General features: G+C 32.7%; 1 protein-coding gene across 3 annotated transcripts in view; it reads left to right on the top strand.

The window, feature by feature from the left end:
• The first annotated feature begins 377 nt into the window (after window positions 1-377).
• LOC105324599 (multiple epidermal growth factor-like domains protein 10) overlaps window positions 378-25400 on the top strand; it is a 90992-nt gene continuing 65969 nt past the window's right edge. Inside the window, exons 1-7 of one of the 3 annotated variants that reach the window (XM_066069675.1) lie at window positions 378-524; window positions 12419-12646; window positions 12874-13128; window positions 13601-13738; window positions 20560-20697; window positions 21950-22087; window positions 23948-24085. In XM_066069675.1, the coding sequence (XP_065925747.1) occupies window positions 458-524; window positions 12419-12646; window positions 12874-13128; window positions 13601-13738; window positions 20560-20697; window positions 21950-22087; window positions 23948-24085 (1102 nt within the window). In that variant the 5' untranslated portion in view covers window positions 378-457. The remainder of the gene's footprint in view (window positions 525-12418; window positions 12647-12873; window positions 13129-13600; window positions 13739-20559; window positions 20698-21949; window positions 22088-23947; window positions 24086-25400) is intronic. The other 2 variants (XM_066069676.1, XM_066069684.1) reach the window with 2 other exon arrangements.

A 25400-nucleotide genomic window follows, 5' to 3' on the forward strand; every position in this document is an offset into this window, starting at 1 on the left:
ACATGAAAAAATATTTTGTAAAAACAGCGAGTTTCCGAACAAATTCGTAAAAATTCACGACAGTGAAATTATTCCTTTATATGGTATTTTATTCTCTCTTTGTTTATCTTTATTGGGTTTTTCTTAACAAAGTATTTTAAAACGAAACCGAACGTGTCTTTATGAAAATTAAACTACCAGAAACTCATATTAAAAAAAACCCATTTAAATGTACAAATGTTTTTCTGTCTTAAAGAAAGGCGCAATTAGCCTATATATTACACAGAACTACATATTACATACAAGTACATGTTTAAAGTTTCTCGTGCTCTTATCACAACTTTCCACACTAAATAAAGCTACCAAAATGACTCAAATTTGATTGGGGGATCTCGGAACAAGGAAGATGTTAGTCTTTCGCACTTAAAAAAAAGTTTGGAGACCAACATGTTTTTTTGTTTTAAAAGACCTTGAAGATATGTTTTTGACAAATATTTGTATAAATATTTGTATTGCTTTATGGGTTTCCTTCTCTTCTGCGTACGGTAAGCAAACATTTATAAGTATACTTATTTCTTATTCGTTGTGAATAATTAATTTTAAAAGACTATGAGAGCTAGCTTTGTGTGAGCAATTCACATACCACAATACGATATACTTACTTCTTCCCTTTATTTAAAAAAAAATGCCTTTTGATGCAAAGAAATGTCTGGAAATTATCCTTTTTATATACATTCGACGGTTTGTGCCATGGAATATAATTATTGAACTTTCTTGGCGTTTTAACAAGATAAAGGACGGGATTAAGGATTTCATATAACAAAGAAATGATTCCATCAATTATCATGATTTTTAATTTTGATCCAAATGACTGTTGACAATATGAATCCTTTTTGCTGCTTAACCTTTTGTAAATAACATTTCGGCGTTCTAAGGCATGATCTTTTACGAAACATTAAAACAATCTTCATCATGTTTTTTAAGAAATACATTTTTATGTATAAATATTAGTACTGACGGGAACCGTTTGCTTTAATGATTCTTTGCACAATATGCTCAGTTAAATTAATTGCATTAATTAAAATGCAATATTAGCATCGTAACATGGATTTATGGTGACTAATATTTAATCTTCTAATGTAATTATTTCAAATATATTTCACATATACTACATTACTTCGAAAACGACATACCAGAACGTTTGCCCCGAGGTAAGAGAAAAGCCCTGGGGCTCGTTTCATAATTAAAGGGTCATACGTCCAGACTTAGCGCTGCGCCGGTGTAAATGCGGGACTAGTTCGAATATTTGCGTTTCATTAAAGAGCGCATCTTTACGTCCGACTAAAGTTAAGCCAAAAAATTACGTCCACTCATAGGTAGGCGTAAGTTCGGACGTAAACATAAGTAAGCATATATGTTATGAAACGACGATTGTATTTTATCACCAATGCGATTTAAGTAACATGTATTGTCACATTCAGATACTGAGAAAGAACGATTTATACTTTAAATTCTGGAATTTGATTGTCACGGGAGTTTCTCCGGAAAAAATGTGCACACGGGGGTTTCTCCCGAATAAATGAGAGAGAGAGAGAGAGAGAGAGAGAGAGAGAGAGAGAGAGAGAGAGAGAGATAATTTACATAAGGAAAAACATGCACTAAGTTTAAGTGTTGCATTTTAAAAACTTACATTATATTTTTCTAAACCATTTTTTTTTCTTTCTTAAACATTTATCATGAACAAGTGTACATCACATTTAGTAATAAATTTACCTTTTAAATATCTTTCATTAAAATTGCTTCCCAAGAAAATAAGCTCATATTTTTTTTACAATTCATGAACAGTATATTTCTATTACCTATGATGTATGTTCCTGTAGATGCATTGATATTGAACGCAAATAATACTGAAAACCGAAGCCGAGTAAACTCACTGATACTAATGCACAATCATTAACTCAATTTGTGATTCTCTTCTTAAAGTGAAGTATGTTATTGATATTGGTTTTTAACTACAAGAATGATGACACATTAGAGTTTAGACAAGTCTGCAATTCAAACTGATTTGATAAATACAAATTATTATTTCTAAATACTGGATACAGAAAGTGTAACGTAATAATATATGTACATGTATAATAATACATTATATTGCGCCAACATATAAAACATCGCGAAATGATTGAAAACAAAAATACGTTAATTTTGTTTTATAACCCGTAAAATTCATTTCAATTGAAATGCTTTATGACAAAGAGCGACAGAGATTAAAACATACATATACAATATGACAACTTTTAAATTTAAACCGACCCAGTAAATTCAAAATTTTCAATATGATTAAAGTAATGAAATAACACGTATTTTGAACTATCGATACACTGATAATTCTATTGAGCACCTTACACAAGTCATGTACTTAAACCAGATACCCGCTTTAAATTAAACATTAAACATGTATTATACGGATAATTCATTTAAGATTTCCATGTGTTTTTGACACTAAATAGTACTCCTTGCGATGGTTTTCTAGAAAATCATAAACACTTTTTTGGTTTCCGTTTACTGTTTTATCTATTTGTATAATTTAATTTTGATATTACAGTGTATGTGCTTTTCGTTTGGTAAATTGTTGAAGGAAAAGGAATATTATTTAATAAAAAGTTTAATCTTTGTACATAATGAAACAAGAATTTATCAAATCTTAAATATTTTTAAGTAAAATTATTTCAACCGCTAGTTCCTCTAAAATTGGATCTTATTTTCACATGTTACATACACCTGTTTATAACAGAGTAATAAAAACAATTTTATGCAGGTTCAGGGCTGCGTTGTCAAGGACTTCTGCCTAAGCTATCGTCTACAGTTTACGCCTCTAGTTACGCCGCTTTATGAAATGTAAAATACGCCCGACTAAATTTCGGTGTAAGTCCTCGGAGTAGACTAAAGTTAGGCCCAAAATTTAGGCCTTTTTATGAAACGAGCCCCTGGGGCCCGTTTCTCAAAAAGGCCTACGTCCAGGCGTAAGCTTAGTCTGGACTATATCAGGGACTGAACCTCAAAACCAGACTAAGTTGCGTTTCACAAAAAGGCGTAAACTTAGTCGGGACTAAATTTGGGTTTAAATCTACGCCTGCTAATGGGTAGGCGTAAGTCCTTAGTCTGTGCACAAAAATGGCGAGTGTTTTGTTTCTAAGGCAAAATATACAGATAATTTTATTTTTTGGTTTGTTTTATGTGTTATTTGTACATGTACGTATAACTTTAAGAAATACCTATTGTTCGATAACTGTCTCTATTTCTAAATAAGTTAAGATTAATCAATTTGATAAATAATGGGCTCACCTTATTAAACGTATGTAATATACATTACTACTCGTAATGAAATTTACCTAAAGTGTGAAGAATGGGTACATGTATACCCCAATAAATGATATAAACACAATAATTAAAAAATGCTTTATTTCTAAATTAAACATGTATTCCCCAACAAGATAGATGTATATAAGTACGAATAGATTATTGATTTTTTTAATCAATACTCAGTAAGCATGAACTAGAATTTAATGTTTCTAATCAAATTTGAACTTGTGAAACGAAACTGATTTCAAAATTATGAATAGGAGCAACTCAAAACGTTTACATTTGAATTTGTCCTTGTGTGTGGTTGTTTGTTCTTTACATATACATGTATTACTGAAAACTTTACAACACATATGCATTCTCATTTTCATTTTTTTTTTGCTCCTAGTATCTTTACAAATCCGTATGAAAGCTACATGCATTTTGGAATGTTTATGAACTAGCATTTAGATACAATCAATTTTTGTTTGTCAAAATATTACTTTAAAATATGTTTTAGAAGAGTGCAGAGTGTGCATCAATTTTAGATCTGTTGACGAGCGTTTGTCAAGGTTATCGATTATTATAAAATGTCACATGCACACCTTGAATTTTTGGAAATCAAATTCATTAATCGTATTAATTCTAGGATGAAGTGATCAATTGCGTTCATATTTTACATCGATCGTAATTCTTTTATAAAAAAGTAAGGGGCACATGTACTATCAATGATCTCCGTGCATATTCATATGCATTGTTTATTTGTACTCATTTAATTGAATTGATCTTTAATTCACTTGAATTCATGATAGTTTTGTTTCATCACATTTAAGATGTACGTATATCAACGTACAAGGGATTTTTCTTTATTTCGAAGTTGTCGACTTGCAATACAAAAGCGTTGTTTTAGCAGTTTTACAACAGTGTGCATTATTTACAAATTTAACTAGCTTGCATTTGTCTTACTTATTATATAAACAATTGAATACACACCCCATCCCAATAACCCAAAGCAGATAGGGAAAAAAGTATAACTCACATGCACTTATTATAACCGCAAAGATGCAAAATGTCTAATCCGGAAGGGGATAGGGGATTTTTTTAGTTAAGGCATCTAAAAAAAATCCCCTATCCCCTTCCGGATAAGACATTTTGCATTTTCCATTAAACTTGTAAAAACCTTTTATTTATAAAACTTTCTTTAAAAAGGAAGAAAGTAAAACTCACATGCACTTGTTAAAATCGCAAAGATGCAAAATGTCTTATCCGGAAGGGGATAGGGGAATTTTTAGATGCCTTTTCCATTAAACTTGTAAAAACCTTTTATTTATAAAACTTTCTTTAAATAGGAAGGGTGTTCTTAGATAACTGCTTTTATATCTTTATTTTAATCAAGATACTGTATACAGGGTTATATTTCCGTCCTTCTACACTTGCAAACAGTTTCACTCGGTCGTGATTTCGCCAAGTCACAGCTGTTACCTAAGTTACTTAATATTAGATATTGAAAATCAACATAAATTTGCCCGCTGACAACGAGGGTGAAATGATTGAAAATTAAACAGGGCGAATTATTCCCTGTTTATGGATGGTGTATATTACTTTCAACCCCCCCCCCCCCCCGAAAAAAACAAAACAAAACAATCGATCGATTAAACCAAAAACAGGAAAGGGAGTTGGGGAGACCCCGGCCTCAAATGTTGATAATTCCTGTCTTGTTAATTGTTGATATTAATATCTTTCAAAACTATTTTCATTTGAATCGCAGAAAATCAAGAATCGTTTCCATGTCATTGTCTACATTCTTTCAATATTGGAACAGAAGATGGACAAGGTTCATGTAATTTATACAGTAGATATTTTCGATTTCAGCTGGTTGCTGTTATACTCATGGTCATATTATTTTCTATAAATAATATAGTGAATTGATAAAAAAGAATCAAGCCTTATCCCAGCATCTGAAAATGTCTAAAGATCTACAGTGTCTATGAAGCATACTTCTCATTCTGCAGACGTATTGGGGCATATCCACTGTACCTTGTCCATGTATTCTATAAATATTTGAAGTTTACACGAACATTGAAGTTAATTTCTATGTATTGCTTCGTTCAATTAATATGTAAGATTGTGCCTCAATATCATCTACAATGCATTTAATTGTCACATATTTGGTTTCTGAGACCTCTTATATATGCCGCTTTCATATCAACTGTTTTTCTCTAAAATTTCATTATTTTAAGAAGTGTATAGGCATTTGTTCTACTTTTATTAATATAAAATGTCATGAACAGCTTGAACTATGCACATTCAGTGGTAAAGTATAACATGCGTACTTTCGGGTACTACATGTACTATGAATTGGAAAATTGATCCACCACATAAAATCATAGCCTTAAAGCAAAAAAAATACGATATGCGCATGCTTAGTACTCAGCGGAGATGTCTAAGTTTTTCAACATTTAAACCCTAACTTACGCCTTTTTCAGAAACGCAACTTAGACCCGACTAAATATTGGCGTAACTTTGTTAGTCGGAATAACTTCAGCCCAGATTTACGCCTTTTTGAGAAACAGGCCCTGGAGTGTATGTCGCCCGAAGTCTTAGTCAGCGGGTGACATAATACTCTAGGGCTTTCCTGTCATCGAAGGACACATATGCAGGCAATGTCGCCCAAGAAACATGAAATATGTTATATAACATTTTTAAACAAACCAAAGCGGTTTACGAAAGTATTTTTCATTTACAAATGTATTTTTTAAACAGGTTAATATTTTACAAATCCATGTAAAATGTTTTGTAAAGAGTCAACCGATGCTTTTTAAATTTTTAAATTTTGTTTGATGAATCTATAGATTAAGCTCGTTATTTTTCCCGGGCACAGTGGTTCTTAGAGCTCGCTTCGCTCGCCGGTGCTGTGCGCCGACGAGCTGCGCTCGTTATAATGTAAAAATTAGCGTTTGTAAATTCTCTTTCAAGACGAAAATTTGCAGCACTTAACGGTCTCTAAAAAGAAAATGTATCATTCAAATTTGATTAAAATTCAACAGTATGATTGTCACGACACTGTCATTAAAATATATCAAAACTAGAGACGAGCTCGTTGCAAGCAACGATTAGGTTTTCCGTCGAAGCTGCGTCATACTTGTGACGTATTACAAAAATTGATAGCTGACCATATTACAATATTAGATGTGTAAACACTGAGAAACAAAGTATTATATTTCTGTGACCTCGTAGATTTTACGGTGATAGAGAATTCGTCTGGATCTGCATCGGTCGTGTGCAGTACGAACCGGATGAGGGAATGTTGGCGTAAAGTGTATAAGGTAAAAGGTTGGGGCGCGCTGTGGGCCGTAAGCTAAAACGAAGGGTAGGTTTGCCGTATTCCCGAAGGTCTACCAGTATACAGTTCCAGAGAAATAAACAGGCAATTGATGCTGGATTCCACATTATTGGACGAGACTCAACGATGGCAACATTATAACAATTTAACAGACAGACATGTTACAAACAAGTCGGATATGGCCAGAAATGGCCTCCGGACTCAAGACTCTGGGAGAGTCGGACGTGGCCGGGGCTGGCCGCCGTATTCCAGACTGCGCATTGACAATTGTACATAACTATTTATAAGAATCTTAACAATGAGTATAAATTGACAGGTAATGATATAAGTAAGCTGAGTGAAAGGTTCAAAGATATGAAATAATTAAATAAACTCAATGAGTCTTTGATGTCCAAGAAATGAAAATCTGATAATTACACATTGTTGTTTTAAGAGATTAACAGTCCTTGAGACATGACACTCTGTCTCTTTGAAATCACATATAAAGTCTGAAAAGTGTCAACCACTAAATAAAAAAGTAACTATGTAAGAAATAAACTGTGAGAAAAAATTACGAAACAGATGTTGAATTTTACAAGTAAAGTAAAAAAAAAATTATAATCAAACAGTGCATTTTGCACGATGATACTACATGTTTATAAGCAAATACAAATCTTAACACGTTGTCTCTAGTTTGATTCGCAGCATTTTATTCACAGAGTGGGACTGTGGTTATGACCGGTACGAAGGTAAAAAGACCATTGGCAAACGTTTTACACGCATTGTTATCGAACGCAAGCGCCAATGAATCTTTTAGTATATATGCGGAGATCCTGGAAATTTTACAAGGGGTTTTGAAGAATAATTTTGTATTTCGAAGAGGGGGAACATGCGCGGATCAGAAAATTTTTCCGGGGTGGGGGTTGAAAAGTCAGACGGGTATTTGAGTTTGCCAAGGGATGTCCGAGGCATATTTGGTAAGTTTATAATGTACATGTAATTGAAAGAAATTTCGCTGGGGGGAGGGGGGTCTGGAACCCTTCCCCTTCTAGATCCGCGCTCGGAGAAGACCGATGCCGGTAATTTTACTGTAATTTTAACCATTTTTATTTAATTATTCATGTTCATAATTATCAGAAAACCAATATTACCTTTCAAAGCAGTAAAAACTTCAAACTTAAGATACAAACCATTTAGTCTCGGTGAGTATTGCGTCCGCGTACGAAAATAATGGCAATTTTCAAGAAATTCGGATGGACAATCTGTGTTCTAGGTCGTCCATCCGATTCTTTTTCTGACTAAAAGCTACATACCTGCAGATAGAGATTGTCAAACTCTTATTGATTATGTCAATTTGTTTGTCTCAAAGAATCATTTTTTAAATAAATAAAGTTTTACCTTAAAAAAAGAAAGAAATCGGGCTCAATTTTCAATGTTAGCATTTTACAATTTTATGGTCTAATAAAAACAACTCTTCATAGCTTTATCCGAAATATTGCATGAAAAAAATTTACATCGCATTTTTTGAATTACAAAAGGATATTCAAAATGAACTTGGATTAACCGCTAACAAACAGGCATAAAGAGAGACTGAGAACCAATTTCTTCTTCTTCTTTCTTTTTTACATCAAAAGAAATTCAATCAAAATATATTTTTCCTTTGTATGCGTTAATGAAAATGTAGATCAGCAAGGGGTTCTTTTTCGTGCAAGCACCTACTTAACAGATTGTTTCACGGTTCTACAACGATGACAAATATCGAAAAGGCAATATTGTGAGTGAAGGATGAATGTGTAGTTTGTTTTTTAAGTTTATTTTAGATACATGTAATTATATTTATCTGGATCGGTTATGTTTGTTAGTTTGTTTTGTTTATTAAAGACGGGAATAAAGAAATGAGTAATTTCCAAGCACGTAGCATCGTTTTTGAAAGTGGGGGGGGGGGGGGGGGGCAACTCATCCAACAAATCTTGACAAGAAAAAAAAAATTGAATTTTCCAAAATTTCACTCATGATTTCATGATTAAGATACCATTTTTTTTACATGCTACCAAAATGGGGGGGGGGGGGGGCAACTCCATGATAATTCAATTTTTTTATGTAAATTTTATAAAAATAGTTGCTTCCAGAAAATGTGGGGAGAGGACATCTTAATGTCATATAACATGTGAAACTGATTTCATTCCACCCACAAACTTAAAATAATGAAATAATTTTAATGAAAACAATATATATTGACGTCATAAATCCCATATCAAACGACAAATTACCACTTGATTCTGCGCGTCTTTTTAATGAATTTATAAACAGCGGCAAATTCTAAAATGTATTTTTAAAGGTAATGTTAGCTGCAAGTCTGTAGACCTTGTATGAAAAACTTCGGATGGTAGTCAATTTTTCCGGGATACAGACCGAGCGATACATATATGCAGCTAAGGTAACTAAGAATGATTCCAATAAAATACTTTGTTGAGTAATGCAAGCTTTTAAGAAAGCCATACTTATATTTGTTTAAAATATAACACCCAAACACTTCGACTTACATTCGCTATTTGAAGAACAAGCAGAACCAGTATCAGTCTGACCGGCCTCACCATATACATTGTTGGAATTTATTGTCCTAGCATTGCATTGCTCTGCATGTACACAATTTCTTTTAAAAATTAAACACTTAAAGTGTTCATCTATAAGGAAACACATAACGTACACACATGATTCAAAATAACCCAGACGGAAAACGGTAAAGAATTCAGTCATTGAGTCTACATTTTATAGAACTTGTAAAAAAACACATTGCGGGTCTGAATGTTTGTTGATATGTCAATCTATCAATATACAGTTTGTTAATTATTTTCGATTGCTAAGGCTACAGCGTATTTGATGAACATTGAACAACATTTTTTCCATGCCACTTTTTTCCATGGAAGATAGCGAATACAAGTATAAAGCATTTATAAAATTTATTTAATTACCTCTTTAGAAATGTGTATGGAATAAATAATTTATAAGTTGCTGCTGAAGGTTGTTTGGTATTTTCGTTTGTAGATGTTTTGCAAGTAAAAAACCTGAAACGCGGGGCAAGTCATAATTAATATCCCTAATAACCGTAACTTAAAACTAGCGGCTTTGGATTCAAATATTATCTTATACGAATATTAGGTTCACTTTTTAAAATCATCTCCTCGATGATAATTATATTATATCCATCGCAAATCAGTATTTTTTTTTTTAAAGAATTGTTCTATCGGGAGCAATCCCGCGTTCGTTTAAATTGCCAGCGTACATTTGTCATGTCAGTAATACACATTGTGCTTTATATGACGGCCGTGTATACGTATTGTAGAAAAGTTGAGTTTAATTACCATGCATTGGAACCATTTTATTAACACATCTCCCAGTACTGAAACAATTCAAAATGTCTCTGTTATAGTTACACAGCGAGGCGTTAAACGTGTACGTCCAGCTCTACAAGCACATGCACTGTCGTCTAGGCGACGGCCTGAATACAGCTAGCGACTCTCCTATCGATCGGTTACCTGAGTCTCGTAATGCATCTAAATATAGACAGGGGCACAGTTATGAAACAAACAACAAAAATAAGGTCGAAGAGGTTTATCTATATGAAATGAAAATGTACATATGTATAAAAACATTTGGAAATTTTATGTGGAATTATTTTTGCGCGCTACATGTATCAGTTAGTGCATTACAAGAAGCCCTTTCATAACCTCATAAACGTGCGCACCCCCACAAAAAATGGACCGAACTGACAACAATTGTTTCTGCAAATACTGACTATAAATTACGAAAACATTAAATTGAATACTATAGAAGGATTCAAAATTAATTTCTTTACAACATGCTTCAATAATGCATTAGAAATGTTTATTCCTTTTTAAGTTATTGACAAGAAACTTTGGACGCCCCTAACTCCCTAATTATAAGGGCCAGCCCCTTTTTCGGTATACCGAATGAAAGGTCTGGGTAAGACCAAGAACTTTTAAAATACATGTTATAACAAATTTTTATCAGGTAGAAAACTAACACGGGAAATACGCGAATTTTTTTGATTTTTTTTCTTACCTTTGTTTCAACATCTATACCACCCATTTTGTTTGCATTTAAGTAATAAATAAAATATATCTCGCACAAATTCAATGTATTAGCTTCCAAACCAGCCCATCTTTGAGACTCTGCCAGTCATCGTTAAAGCTAAACCCCCAGGACAAAAGAGGTCGTTAAATTTTACTAAAAGGGGAATAACTCAAAACCGGATAGGGATTTTCCTCAACTCAAATATGCAACGACAACATCACGCGGCGTGTTATCAGTCCTGAAAATTTCAAAACAATCGGTGAACAAACGAGCGAGATATTAAGGATCAAAGTTGGCGTCTAGAAGAAAAAAAAAATAATAAGAAATTTGAAAATTTTTCAGAATAATAGTAAGGTTTTCCGCTGAGAGCGGAAAACCTTAATAAAGAATATTTAGCCATTGGTTTTAAATTAATTAAGGTTTAAGTATATTTGACGGAGGTAAATATTGATAAAAATCCCAGATGACTTCATCATATTTGACCTTTGACCCATGGATATGACCTTGAAATTTGTTGGACATAAAGCAAGAAAATTGGTTGTGGCTGGGTTTATTTTTTAATTCAGGTCTTTACTTTGAAAAAAACCACAAGTTACGCATTTTTAAATGATATAAGGCTAAAATGCACAAAATTACATGTACATCATCCACATGTATATTTCAAAATTATCAAAATACGTTGTACCTCAATTGTTTCGGCCTTGAGTAATTGATGAGTATAATTTATATTTTTTTTTAAGATAATGGATTGAAATTAAATTTTTACATAGTATTAAGTGACTATCATTATTTTGTTTATTTGAGAAAATCTTTCAAATAAATAATTTCAGGGGTGTTTTGTACTAACTTAAAACACATTAAGAAATCAAGAGGGGCTGAAACTGCTTGCAAGAGTAGAAGGGCGAAAATTACACAGGGCGAAAATTACCCTGTATACAGCACCTTTTTTTTTTTATTAATTTTGTATTTTCCCTGGGTCACCCGATTAACATTCTTTTAAATATGCTCCATTTGCATTAACGCTTTTTTATTATAATTTTTCACACTAATATATTCTTCTTATCTCTTGAATTCTTCGTCCAATATAGAAACTAATTTTAAAATTTTAAAATAAATATTGTCAAAGATATGTAAACAAGTTATGCCTAAATACATCAATAGTTCACATATACATTGTTTTCATGTTAAAGTTTACTATAATATCTGTATTCATTCACTAAACCAGGGTTACAAAACAGGACAAAACTTTAGGTAAACGAACCCATTTGATCATTACATGTAGTAAAGTAAAGTCTTCATACAGAATGTGTCATTTATTCATCCTCGAGTGAAAAATTATAATTGTACATTTTTCTATAATGCAACGTATAAAAGTGCCCCTAAAAAGACTACAGTAATTGGCAATATTCTTTTTCAGTTGCACAAGCAGATAAAGAATTGTATGTAATATGAATAAATTGCTTTGGTGTACAATATCATCAAAATCCCGGAAATTAAGGCCAGAAAGCCAGAAAGCCCGACTCAAGTACAGAATTTTAGTAAAGGAAGAAGTTATCATATTTAGAATATTTTAAAGCAGAACAGAAAAGTATCAAACATTTTAAAACGGCGCAATTTTACTTAACTGATAATTATTTATTTGGTAAATCATATTCACTTGGGTTTCATTTTTATCAACAGAAAATTTGGCACTAAATAAACCAGCTCATGAAGAGTACCCATACAATGTTGGTAATACTGACGCCAGCAATGCTGTTGATGGCCTTAAGTCTGATCTGTCTGGTCTTGGAGGACAATGTTCAGTATCAGCCCAATATCAACGTACCTCCACCTGGTGGGTAAATCTGACCAGTACCCGCAGTATCCACGACATCCGGATCTATTACAGGACGGACAATGTACATTGGGGTATGTTTCTAAAAATGTCAAATAAATTAAATTGTTTATAAATAAAGGAACACGTAAGCATATGAAATGTTTATTTTCAAGGGCGATGTGTTGATTGTGTGGTTTAGAAAACCTGTAAAATTACCGTACAGTATTTCATTTTGTTTTATGTATATTTCCCTATAGAAAAGCATAGAGAATTGACCAAATTCTCGATGATTGTAATAAAATACTGTTGATTATTTTAGATGCATCAAACGGATATACGTCGAGGTTTCTTGGATTTTCTATATACGTCTCAAACACAACAAACAAGTCGGAGGGAAAACTTTGCTACAAAGACAACAACTTCACAAGAAGCACGATACCAGCTGTCTTTAACACCACCTGCTTTGCACATGGTCAATACGTCATTTACTACAACGAGAGACTATCGGGAGTTACCTATCCTAATGGTTATTCTGACTACGCCTTTAACGACCTCTGTGAAGTAGAAGTCTATGGTGAACAATTTAATGTATTCTAGTTTGTCTGTAATATCTGCCCGTCTATTACTAATAGCTTTATTCTAACCTCAAGTAATACACTCGAAATATATAAGGTTTTCTAGAAAAAAATTAAAAAGGCGTCCTCTTTTATCATTAATAAACGTTTTCGATTTTTTTTTAAAATAAATTTATGCTTTTGATAATCCCTCTTTTTAATTTATTTGATATACATACTAAAGCAGGTGACTAATGTATAAAAACAATTGTCGTGTTTGCATATTCAGAATTTCAATAGCATACTCATTGTGACCTTGTTAGGTGGAAAATGTAAGAAAAAAAAAAAAAGCTTCCCAATGCCCTTATATTCGGTCAAAAATTAAAATACAAACATAACCATTGTTTTTCATTCAGAAAACTATTCAACTTTACTCATACCCTGTGATTACTCAAATCAAACATTACTTTATATCAAGTCATACTTTTGTAGGATGCCCTACACCTGGTTACTATGGTATCAATTGCACCATTCCCTGTCCTGACGTCAACTGTGGATACTGTCACATCGAGACGGGCACCTGTCAGGGGGGATGTAAACCTGGATACAAAGGACACCAGTGTGAATTGGGTACACAGTTAAAATTAAAGTCTCTTAAAATGTCTTCTAAGTTAGTTGTTATGTTCAACTATAATTAGCATTATTTTAGGGTTCTCATATTCATGTATCAGTCATCATCGTCATCATCATCATCATTCTATCATCCCCATCATCAAAGAAATCAGCATCTTTTTTTAATTTTCTTTGCAATATATTGTCATCGTTTTTGTAGTCAATGCTTTTGTTTTGAACTTCACATAAATATTTTCCTTAATCAGTGCATATGTTTAGTTACGACAAACAAACCAATGCATAACTTAGGATTATATCAGCACTTTTCAAGTAAAGGAACGTTTAAACTTTTTTTATTCAAACATTTTGCGTTTATCTCCGTTCAATTTTCTCTCCTTGATTTTAATAAAGCTATAATGAGCCACTAAGTTGCCAGCAATTCAGACTGTATAAATACATCACATGGATCTTCATTTCAACTCCCAAACTGATCACACTACCCTTTGAATTATTTTTACCTTAGAATGTGGCAATAGAAAATACGGAGACGGATGCCAAAGGAATTGTGGGAATTGTTTAAATAGAGCGCAATGTGACCACGTAATTGGAACTTGCTTACGGTTACAATTTTTTTTATCGAAAAAGGCGCTTCTTTTTACTCATCAGCATCCGGTGTTCACATCCATGAGTAAACATGTGGAAAATTTAAAAAAAATTATTCAAGCAGTTTTGCTAAAAACACACATTTATAATAACATCTACAATGTATTTTCTGCTTTACTTCTTTAAAAAATCGACTATAGTTCATACAGTTTTAAACTGATTAGCCATCGAGTAAAACAACGTTCAAGTACGAGTACGCGCATTCGTTTTACTTTTAACAGTTGCTTTCAAATGTATTGTTTAGTTAATTAACTTAATTAATTATAATAGAAAAGTTCTACTTCGTTTCATACGAACACATTGACCCGCTTATGCAAGTTATGCTATTTTTCTGGAATGCTACATGTAGCTATACCGTACCTTCATATACCCACATGAGAAACAAAAGAAAGCCTTTTTTGTTTTGTTTACAAGAATCGGAAATTATGTTACAAAATACCGTGTAAGGGGTTTATATGTAAACCATTATGAAAATGCACAACTTTTCAAAACTTTCCTAAATAAGATCGCATTTGTACAAGTGCCGGATGATGTGGCGCACCCATTATACAGAGGTCACATCAAGTTCCTTGGGACGACTATTGCCTGTACAATTGTATTACACATGTTCCATCTATTCAGCAGATAAACTATCCATTCCTATCATTTTGACCTTTATTTAAGATGGCAATTGATAGAAATTGAAATCAATAAATAGTTCAGAATTTAAACATCAAAGAGATAAAAATTTTTTTTACCAAAAATTCATTTTTATAAAAGCTTATCGTAATAAGTCTGAATTATTTTTTGTTTCTTAGTGTTTCGTTCTATTAAGCATAGCATAGACGCACATTCTCATTGCTGGAGATTTGGTTTTTTGAGGCTAGATATTATGCAAATCTTCCTTACCTAAACCAAACCGTTCAATAATGCAGTACACTCTGATATTAGAATAGATATGAAATAGATATTGATGAGATAAATGTTTATTAAATTTATGCACGGAAAACATTCGAAAGCCCTTGTTTATTGATAATGAATTTTGCACGCATTAATTTTCATCAATTGGAACCCCCCCTTTTCAAAATTGCTGGATCCGCCTCTGTACTAGTATGCCGAAAGCAGTTCTGTATGAAATAATATAAAACAGTTTTGATGTCCGTTATAGGGCCGAGAACTGTGATATTTTTTGATACAGAAGTGTTTGAGGCATACATTGTAGTTTGACACTAACTACCCAAAATCACTCCATTGGATATCATTGTTGATTCCTGAGACAGTCCGATTTTAAAGAATAACAGTATTATTTAGAAGCTCTCTAATATATCGGACTGTCACAAGTAAAAATTTTGACTGCTGGAACAATGGAATGACATTACAGCAGTGTTTTAATGTTCATTAACTAAATGAAAAAAGAATATCGATTTCTAGAAAAATATTTAGTTAATTATTCCTTATAAATGCCAGAACGTCTATTCATTTACATTTCATTTTTTCTAGTGATGTCTTTTGAGAATTGTTCCAAGTGATAAGCTATCCGTAAATGTCTTGAGAATTAAGATCATATTTCAGAGAGAGAGAGAGAGAGAGAGAGAGAGAGAGAGCGGGAGAGAGAGAGAGAGAAAATATGTGGGTTTACTATTTTGAAGCGAAGATAGGTTAAAATGAACATTTTTATTTAAAACATCAAGCAGTAGCACATAAATAATGTTGTAAAATTGTCTTGAAAAGTCGAATTCATAGCAAGCATGTAGAATTTGTGTTATCATATATATAGATTTGTAATGAACCTGGCCGTAAATCCATTTTTTTCAGAGGGTAGGGAAGGGGGGGGGGGGGTTGAATGGAAACAAATACTGTTTTAAACCTCTCTGTACTCATCGTTGTTTTGTTTTTTTAAGAAAGGGCCCGGCAATCTGAATTTTTTTTTATATGCCATGCAAGAAAAACTTTAATTAGATTTAATACGCATAAAATAATCAAAGATAATTTCAATCGACAATTTTATAGGCAAAAGTAAGTCACCGATGTCACCGATGTACACACATTTAGGGTGTTTTTGTTAAATTTTATTGGACAAATGATCAACAAAGACATCGCAATTAGGATTAGGATTAGACTTCTATATAGTGCACATGCTGATAATGTATTCTAAGCTGTGTATACCAAAAGCCGTCTTCATCAAAACGGACACAATCGATCTTTTAAGAAAGGAGTGTAACTGCATGTAACGGTTCACCGGAAATACATTTAATTGACCACGCGACGAATCAACACTGATCAACAGGTGGCTGATAAAGAAAAGACGTATGCATTGGCAAAATGTTTTTATGCAAGGGACGATGGCTTAATATTCAATTACAGCTGTACTTAGGAATTAATCAAGTTTTTTGACGGAATAAGTTAAGTTTATCATATATGTAGGCCTTCTTTTTTACACGTGATGTCGACTGTCTCTCTCCCGCGGTATTCAGGAACACGTACTTGTGTAAAAAAAAATCGCTTGCATCTTTCCTTTCGTTTAATGCATTTCACCGTTTGACAAAAAACCCACAACTAGCTACTTATACATGCTATCGGTTATTCCACATAAAGGTATAGGGATATATATTTACTTACGTACGTACAATGTTAACTTTGCCAATTTAATTTTTTTCTGTTTGTTAGCAATGTTCATGTATCTCATATTCTACTGCAATTGAATAATACCGTGGTACATAGAAATAATGCTTTTTAAAAATGCAGACTTTACTGGTAAATTCTATTGGCAAAATACTGAAAGAACTCAAGATTCCCTGTACATATTCAACTGACGTCGCTAACGTCAAACTATGATGCATTGATGATGCACGTTGTAAGCATGAATCCACAGTATAAAATTACTAGATAAAACATGTTAAAGTTCAGTTTATATGCATTTCTTCCTCAAATATTTAATAAAATGATGATTTTGTAAATAATCACAAATAATTCTTTATCATTATTAATTAAATTCTGCTATTTAAATAAAAAAGGAAGCAAATAATTACCCTAAAATAGAGTGGTCTGTTTTATTTTCTGTTAACCAAAATTTTCAAAATTTATAGAATACACATTGGCCACACTTGAGTACCTCTACGAAATTTTGCAGGCAGAAGCATTTATGCAATATCTCTCAGTTTTAAAAGTTTCAAAGAGGTACTCAAGTGTGGCCACATTCAAATTTGGGAAATACTGCAGTAAAATCTACAATTTTCAGCTATTTTTAACGATCATAGTATGTTTGATGATGCGCATGTGCTAAACGGTGGGGCCGAAGTGAAAAAAAATCATATGCATAGATGTAGAATATTGTGCCCTACATTATAAGTAATTACAATTTGTATTGTTTCAAACTTGAGTTTTGTGAAAATTTTAAGTCACATTTTGATGCTTCGTGGCTCTAGCTCTTTATCCTTATGAGTTTAAGACAAGTTTATTTAGATATATATTAAACTAGATACGATCTCGTTACGAGTAACGAGTAGGTCTTCCGTTCAATTTTTAAACGATACGATTAAAATATAAATGAAATTTCAAATTTCCCCCTCAACCACTCCCTTTCAGATAATGCATACGATTGTCAATATCCCTTGAAATGCTTAACAAAGCGTTTTGCTTTTTCACATACAGCACATTTAAGGTTTAAGATTTTAGTCCCCTAAAATCCCTAATTACGTTATTAATTGGTTTAGAAATTAGTTTTACAAAGTGATATTGTTACGACCAACAACTTTGTTTCTATAATGCATTACAAAATCTTGATCGTTTTTAAGTTATTTGTAATAGACTTTACGAGTATCTTGGCCCCTAATTTAAGGGGCCAGTCCTATTTTCTTGAGTTCATTTGAACGGTCTCACGAATACGAACATTTTTTGTTCTTACACTTATCTAGAATTGTTGTTCATTTTTTAGATACAGATGATTGAATATTTTAGGGGCCAGCCCTCTAGATCCTTAATGGGGACAGACATTGGTGTTTTGATTACTGGAATCGATTAAATACATCAATGCAAGCATTTTCTCTTCAACAATGCTTAACAAAATATGTCTATTTTTCTAGATAAATTGTGTCAAAGTTTTAGTACTTTGGCCCCTAAAAATCCCTAATTACGTAATAAATGGGCGTGGCAAAGATCTTGCCTGATAGATATTGTTACGGTCAACAACTTTGCTTCTGTAATGCATTACAAAATCTTTATCGTTTTGAAGTTATTTGTAATAGAGTTTATGAGTGTCTTGGCCCCTAATTTAAGGGGCCAGCCCCTATTTCTTGATTTTGTTGGAAAGGACTTTTGATTATCTACCACTTTTGTTATATCTGTTTTAACAAAATATCAACTCATAAAAAGATACAGATCAAAACGTATGAAAAATTTGATTCGAAATTCGTACCCAATTTTCGAGCCTAGGCGAGCTCATAGGAATGGCGCCACTGGCGCTAAAAAACTACATTGTGCACAACTTTAACCTATGGTCTACCTATCCTGAAAATTTCATATCCCTATCTCTGATAGTCTCTGAGTTTATGTCTGCACAAAATGGGTCGTAAAAACTGACAAAATCGGCCGTAAATCGGAACCGGAAGTGCCGATTTCAAAATTTCAAAAAACTTCTAGAATTATAACCACTGGCAATCATCTGTGAAAAAATGGTGGAAATCGGCCGAATAGTTTTCGAGATATCGCGTGCACAAAATTTTGGGAAAAAAATAATAATAACTAGATACGATCTCGTTACGAGTAACGAGTAGGTCTTCCTTGCGATTTCTGTTTTTAATCATACCATGAATAATCGATATAATTTTAGAATTACCCCCCCCCCCCCACACACACACACACACTTTCAGATAATGTATACAAATCCCTAATTACGTAATAAATGGGTGTTGCAATGAGTTTTCCAGATAGATATTGCTACAATTAACAACTTTGCTTTTATAATGCATTACGAAATCTTAATCGTTTTTATGTAATTTGTAATATACTTTACGAGTTTCTTGCCCCCCCCCCCCCAAAAAAAAGGGGGCCAGCCCCTTTTCCTTGATTTCTTTGAAAAGGTCTTAAGAATACTAACAATTTTTGTTCTTACACCCATCTAAAATTGTTGATCATTTTTGAGATACAAATGTATGAATATTTTAGGGGCCAGCCCTCTAGATCTTAATGGGGACAGGAATTCGTGTTTTGATAAGTGGAATCGATTTAAATCATAAATTTAAACATTTTCTCTTCTATCATGTCTAACAAAAATGTCTACTTCTCTAGTTATATTGCGTCAAAGTTTAAGTACTTTGGCCCCTAAAAATCCCTAATTACGTAATAAATGGGCGTGGCAATAATTGTTTCTAATAGATATTGGTACGATCAACAACTTTGCTTCTATATTGCATTACAAAAACTTTATCGTTTTTAAGTTATTTGTAATAGAGTTTAAGAGTGCCTTGGCCCCTTAATAAAGGGGCCAGCCCCTTTTTATTGATTTTGTTGGAAAGAACTTTTGATTCTCTACCACTTTTGTTATAAATGTCTAAACAAAATATCAACTGATAAAAAGATATAAATCAAAACGTGTTAACATTTTGAATGAAAATTCGTGCCCAATTTTCGCGCCCAGGCGAGCTCCAAGAAATGGCGCAACGGGCATTAAACAACTACATGCTGCACAACTTCAAACTATCATCTACCTATCCTGAAAATTTCATATTCATATCTCTTATGGTTTCCGAGTTTATAGCTGCACAAAATGGGTCGTCAAAAATTACAAAATGGCCGACAATTCGGTACCGGAAGTGACTATTAAAAAATTAAGAAAAATGTATGAAGTTTAGATCACGCCCAACAATCTGTGAAAAAATGGTTGAGATCGGTCGAATAGATTTCGAGAAATCTCGTGCACAAAATTTGGAAAAAAAAAATAATAATAATAATAAGAAACAGTACGAAAACAATAAGGTCTTCCGCTGGAAACGGAAGACCTTAATAAGAAACAGTACGAAAACTATAAGGTCTTCCGTTGGAAACGGAAGACCTTAATGATATATTTATCTGGCATGTTTTTGTAGTATAATGCGGCGTTAATTTAAAAGAAATGCTCCGAATTTTCGTAATGTAATACAGTCCTATTTTTTTTGGTATATCTCTAAGTCAATTGATACATTATTTTAATATAAATGTAGAGTGTGATGGTAATTTGTACGGTGAAAACTGCAGCAAGTCTTGTGGCAACTGTAAAAACAATCAACAATGTCATTACATTAATGGATCTTGTATGAATGGATGTGAAAATGGATACCAGGGCTTAAGATGCGACAAAGGTATTTCACAAGAAAGAATTTGGCGTAAGGGTAAAACTGAAAGCTTTTAGAATTGGTGGATTAGAAATTTAATAATATCAGGGTTATTGCACTACATTAGTTATCTCATCACAGATATACAAACACAATTGAATTGTGCTAAACAAAGAACTTCAGTTGTTGAGTATCGTGAGCGGCATGTCACACATTTGTATTTGTATATAAATGGTTTGTTTTTGTTTTCTTTGTTGTTGTTTTTTTTTTTTTTGGGGGGGGGGGGGCTGCTCTGTTGTTGATTTTTCTTAATTATATATGTTTAAAACCGCATAAAACACAAGAACCGTTTATTTATATTGTATATTCTATGTTTTATATATATATATATTGAAATAATATGTTTTGAATAAGTTTCTTTAAGCTATATTCTCTCTCTCTCTCTCTCTCTCTCTCTCTCTCTCTCTCTCTCTCTCTCTCTCTCTGTGCAAAGCTTGGAAGAATTAATTAGAAAAGGCATCCGGCTGAACAATATGTGTTTAAAATAGCTTCGAAGAAATGCAGTTACTAAAATCTTCAGGTCATTTAACAACCTCCTTCTAAAGGGCTAAAAAGGATAAAATAGATATATTTTGATATTTTGAATTTATTTGACTCATTTGATTTAATGGGATGACTACTTGCCAAACAATACTTCTAACTATACATGACTATGAACGTAGGTGTGATTTGGATTTCTTTCAAAAATTAATGGCAGATTAAGATTCCCTTTATGAAAAATTTTAAATATGGCTGTGGTGTCTTAGATAGCCAGAACTCCTGATGCCCAATCCTATTATGTTTTTTTTTCATATTCAAATATCTTGAAAATTTGAATTATCTATTTTATGTTCATATGTCGCCTTTCAATCTATTATTTCGGGGGGGGGGGGGTCAAATGAATTCAGCGACGAGTGGTTTTTTTTATTGAGTTTTAAAACAAGATTACGCAATTTTGAATGAACTACTATGCAATGCAAAGGTATGCAAAGGCTGCAAATCAACGAACTGAGGATGATTTTTCACCGCATGTTGAAAATTCTACGCACTGCTCATTTTATAGCAGACAGACATGTTATTGTAAATAGTTAATAGTCGCTCTGACGCTTTGTGGACTTTAGAAGCATGAGACAGAAAAAAACGAGAAAGACAGAAAGATGTTGCTATCCTTTACTACCCATTATGCATAATGACACATCAAAAGATACAGGCTTTCAGTACTTCGATACTTTGATTGTAGAATGTGACAATGGAACATACGGAAACGGATGCAATAAAACATGTGGTCATTGCGTGAACAAGTCGCTCTGTAACCACGTGAACGGGACCTGCTTTGAGGGATGTGATCCGAGATATAGAGGTTCTCGGTGTCGTTTAGGTAAGCTGTACACTCCTGGGGATCTTTAACTTGTACGCATTGATCAGTATAACAAAATATATGTTGACAGCCTACGTAGAATTCGTTTAAATGGCAAAACAATTCATAAAATTCAGAAACAACAGGCATAGATTTTCTTGTATGCTTAATACATTTTATGTGTTTATACTACAGTAAATAATTGCATAATTGCATAGTATCAAGCAGACGATATTCCCTATTTTAGACGTTTTCTTGGTCTATTTCCGCTGCCTTTTAACGTTTTTATACAATAATGTAAGTTAATTTCAACAATATTTTAATATTACAAAGAATGAATTAAATGATACAATATAATATCAACAGCCTATGCATCAGAGACGAGAGCGATTATAACCAAACCTCTTAAGAGTAAAGTGATTGTTTTATAAAATTCTGACCAAACGTTACATAGACAAGAGTTGGAGCAGAAAACCTGTTCTTTTATCCGGAATTAAGACAATCATATTTACAGCCAAATAGTTCAAAGTTTTACATATAATCACAAAAGTTCCAGTAAAACAAATTGATGAGTTCACCGGTCTAAACATTGTGATGCTGACCGGGTCAGCCTGTCATACATAAAATTTGTTAATCGTTTACGTCACAATAAGTAAATTCGTCGCAGAAATGAAAAGAGCTGACGGGCTGTGCGACATTCATAACTGGTAGCTGCTTAACACTACCCTTGCATCTGTAGTGAAGGCAATACAAAGTACCGTATATCAGTTTTTTTCCGCGTTATGTTTTTTCCGCGAATCAGAGCCTAAAACGGTATATTAAATTTACGCGAGTCAAATTTTCACTATTTCAAAGTCACATTGAAAATATAATTAAGGATTGTTTAAACCTGTGAGGTAAATGGTAAAAAGTATCTAAATTGTCGCTCTTTGTAATGAATAATGAAACCATTTACACGATTTCCTTAATGTGAAATAATTACTGATAATTATTTTCAGGGCTGCAAACAGTCATAGATAAATAGATTATGTTCCGTTACATATACCAGTAGCTCAGGTATAATTAGTCATCGGTTTAAGCAAGGAAAGCGACCGTTTTAATAAGCTTGTCAATGGATTATTAAATAAACAACTAGGCTTAAAAATCTATTAACTGGCGTTTGTCCTCCGATCCTGAAATTTGTACCTCTAACTAAACTAACTGAACATAGTTCACCGTACTTTTACCTACCTGTTAACTTTATCAGGAAATAGAGAACTCTATTACAAAAACAAAACTTTGTATCAAATTTACGTTGATTTATTTTCCGCAATTCGGAAATCGTCGCGAACAAAGCGGAAATTGGATACACGCGGAAAAAACCTGATATACGGTAATTCTTGACTGGGTATAAAGGGAACCTATAATTTGTTGGACCTGACGACATAGATAGACATCATATTTGCCCTCATGCTCAGTCAACAGCTATTTTTTTTGGACTGAACTTATTAGATTATAGTTATTGATTTAGTGATATATCGACAAGAAATAAAACTTCAACAGTCTCATGTAAATCTTTAATTACATGTAGATGACTAAAACCGTTATTATAATGTGTTTGTCCTGAGACTAAATCGTTTATACATTGTACAGTCACATACATAATGATTCAAGTTACGTTTTTCCTTACATATGCGTAAGAATATCATTTGGAAGTACGATTCGTTTACTAAAAGTAAAGCTTATTCATGCCTTGCCTTTACAGAAATCAATAAAACGGTGCGACATATCTTATTCATCTTGATTATTGTATGCACCCTAATGTTTTGGCATTACATTAATAGAGCTGACCAATGATATAATATGTCGGTCATTCCGTTCAAATGAATATTCTTATCTTAGAATGTCCCAATAACAAATATGGAGAAGGATGCGAAACAAACTGTGGACATTGTTTGAACATGAGTCAGTGTCACCATATAAATGGAACTTGTTTTGACGGCTGCGATCCTGGATATGAAGGCCAAAACTGTAATCAGGGTACGTAACTATAAACAGTTGCTTGCAATGCTTTTTTAGGCCATTAATCCTTATATTTAACTTTTGCATATCGTTATCAAAAACTCTTCATGATTATTACCAGTTAATTGTATCAAAATTACCATACATAAACGCAGTATGTTTTTCTTATCATTTACAAGTAAGCATTTTCATTTTGTATTGATAATGTAGAAAAAAGTTTCTAAAATTAATCAAATAAAGCTTAACAAAGTAGGCAGTTTTCTGTTAATCTAACAGCTATGAATAGTAATGCCAAGGACCACTTTCCCTGCACATAGTCTCAGTTTTTAGGTCATAATTCCCATCTTTATTGTCCGAAGGCTAACATGAGTTTTCCTCATCACAATTTAACTTGCATTCATCCGTTCGTCAGTATTTTTTTCTCTTTCATACATGTAGCTTTATTACCGATTTACTATTATTTTATCAAACCTGGCAAAAAGCTTTCTGTTTATCACGCTTTCAGCCATTTTCATTTCAAGGATTTAAAAAATAAAAACAATGGTCTATCTTATGGTTTAAAGGTATTTTCAAAAACCACATTCAAGTTATAAACCAAGTTGGCATGATTTATCAAAATTTTGTATGAATCATTTTGGTACTCTATATATTAGAATATCATCAAACAAATTTCAAGGACTTTACTATCAATTTTGAAATAAATAATATTTAAGTTTAACTGTTTATGGTATTTCATATATGAGTACAATATACACGTTTAGTTAGATTAAAGATTCCTCAAGTTCAACAGGGTTGTGTCAGCCATAGGCAATGTTTTGATAGTGTTTGGTTGTAATCAGCTTATATTTTCTATACTTCTTCACCAATGATTACTTAACCAGTTCATATCAAAATCTACGAATAAAGAATAAAATAAAGTTGATGTTTAGTATATGTTTTTATCAAGATTTTTATCAGTAAATAGGCTGCAATCCTAAAACTGTTCATAAACTTCATGATATAAAGGAGACTTAAGTCTGTTCAAGAAAAACTCACTTAGGTTCTAAATACCAGGACCAATAAAAGATTCGGTATTTGTTTTGAAATGTACAAAGAACAACGTAAATGTATGCTCTTGAAAAACTTCTGAAAAAACTGTTGTGAGACTCAATTATTTATTTCTTCGATAGATTTGTTATCCAAGTTTTATATAATGTAAATCAGTGAATGGTGAGTGGAAATCAATAAAAATCATCGACTTCCTTATTTTACTGGGGGCGTTTCAAAATGTGGGTACGAAAATTCTCAGATATAATAGAAAATAATTTAATTCTGGTTGTAACGCGCTTTCTGA

The sequence above is a fragment of the Magallana gigas genome, chromosome 1 (assembly GCF_963853765.1).
Source record: "Magallana gigas chromosome 1, xbMagGiga1.1, whole genome shotgun sequence".
NCBI lineage: Eukaryota > Metazoa > Mollusca > Bivalvia > Ostreida > Ostreidae > Magallana > Magallana gigas.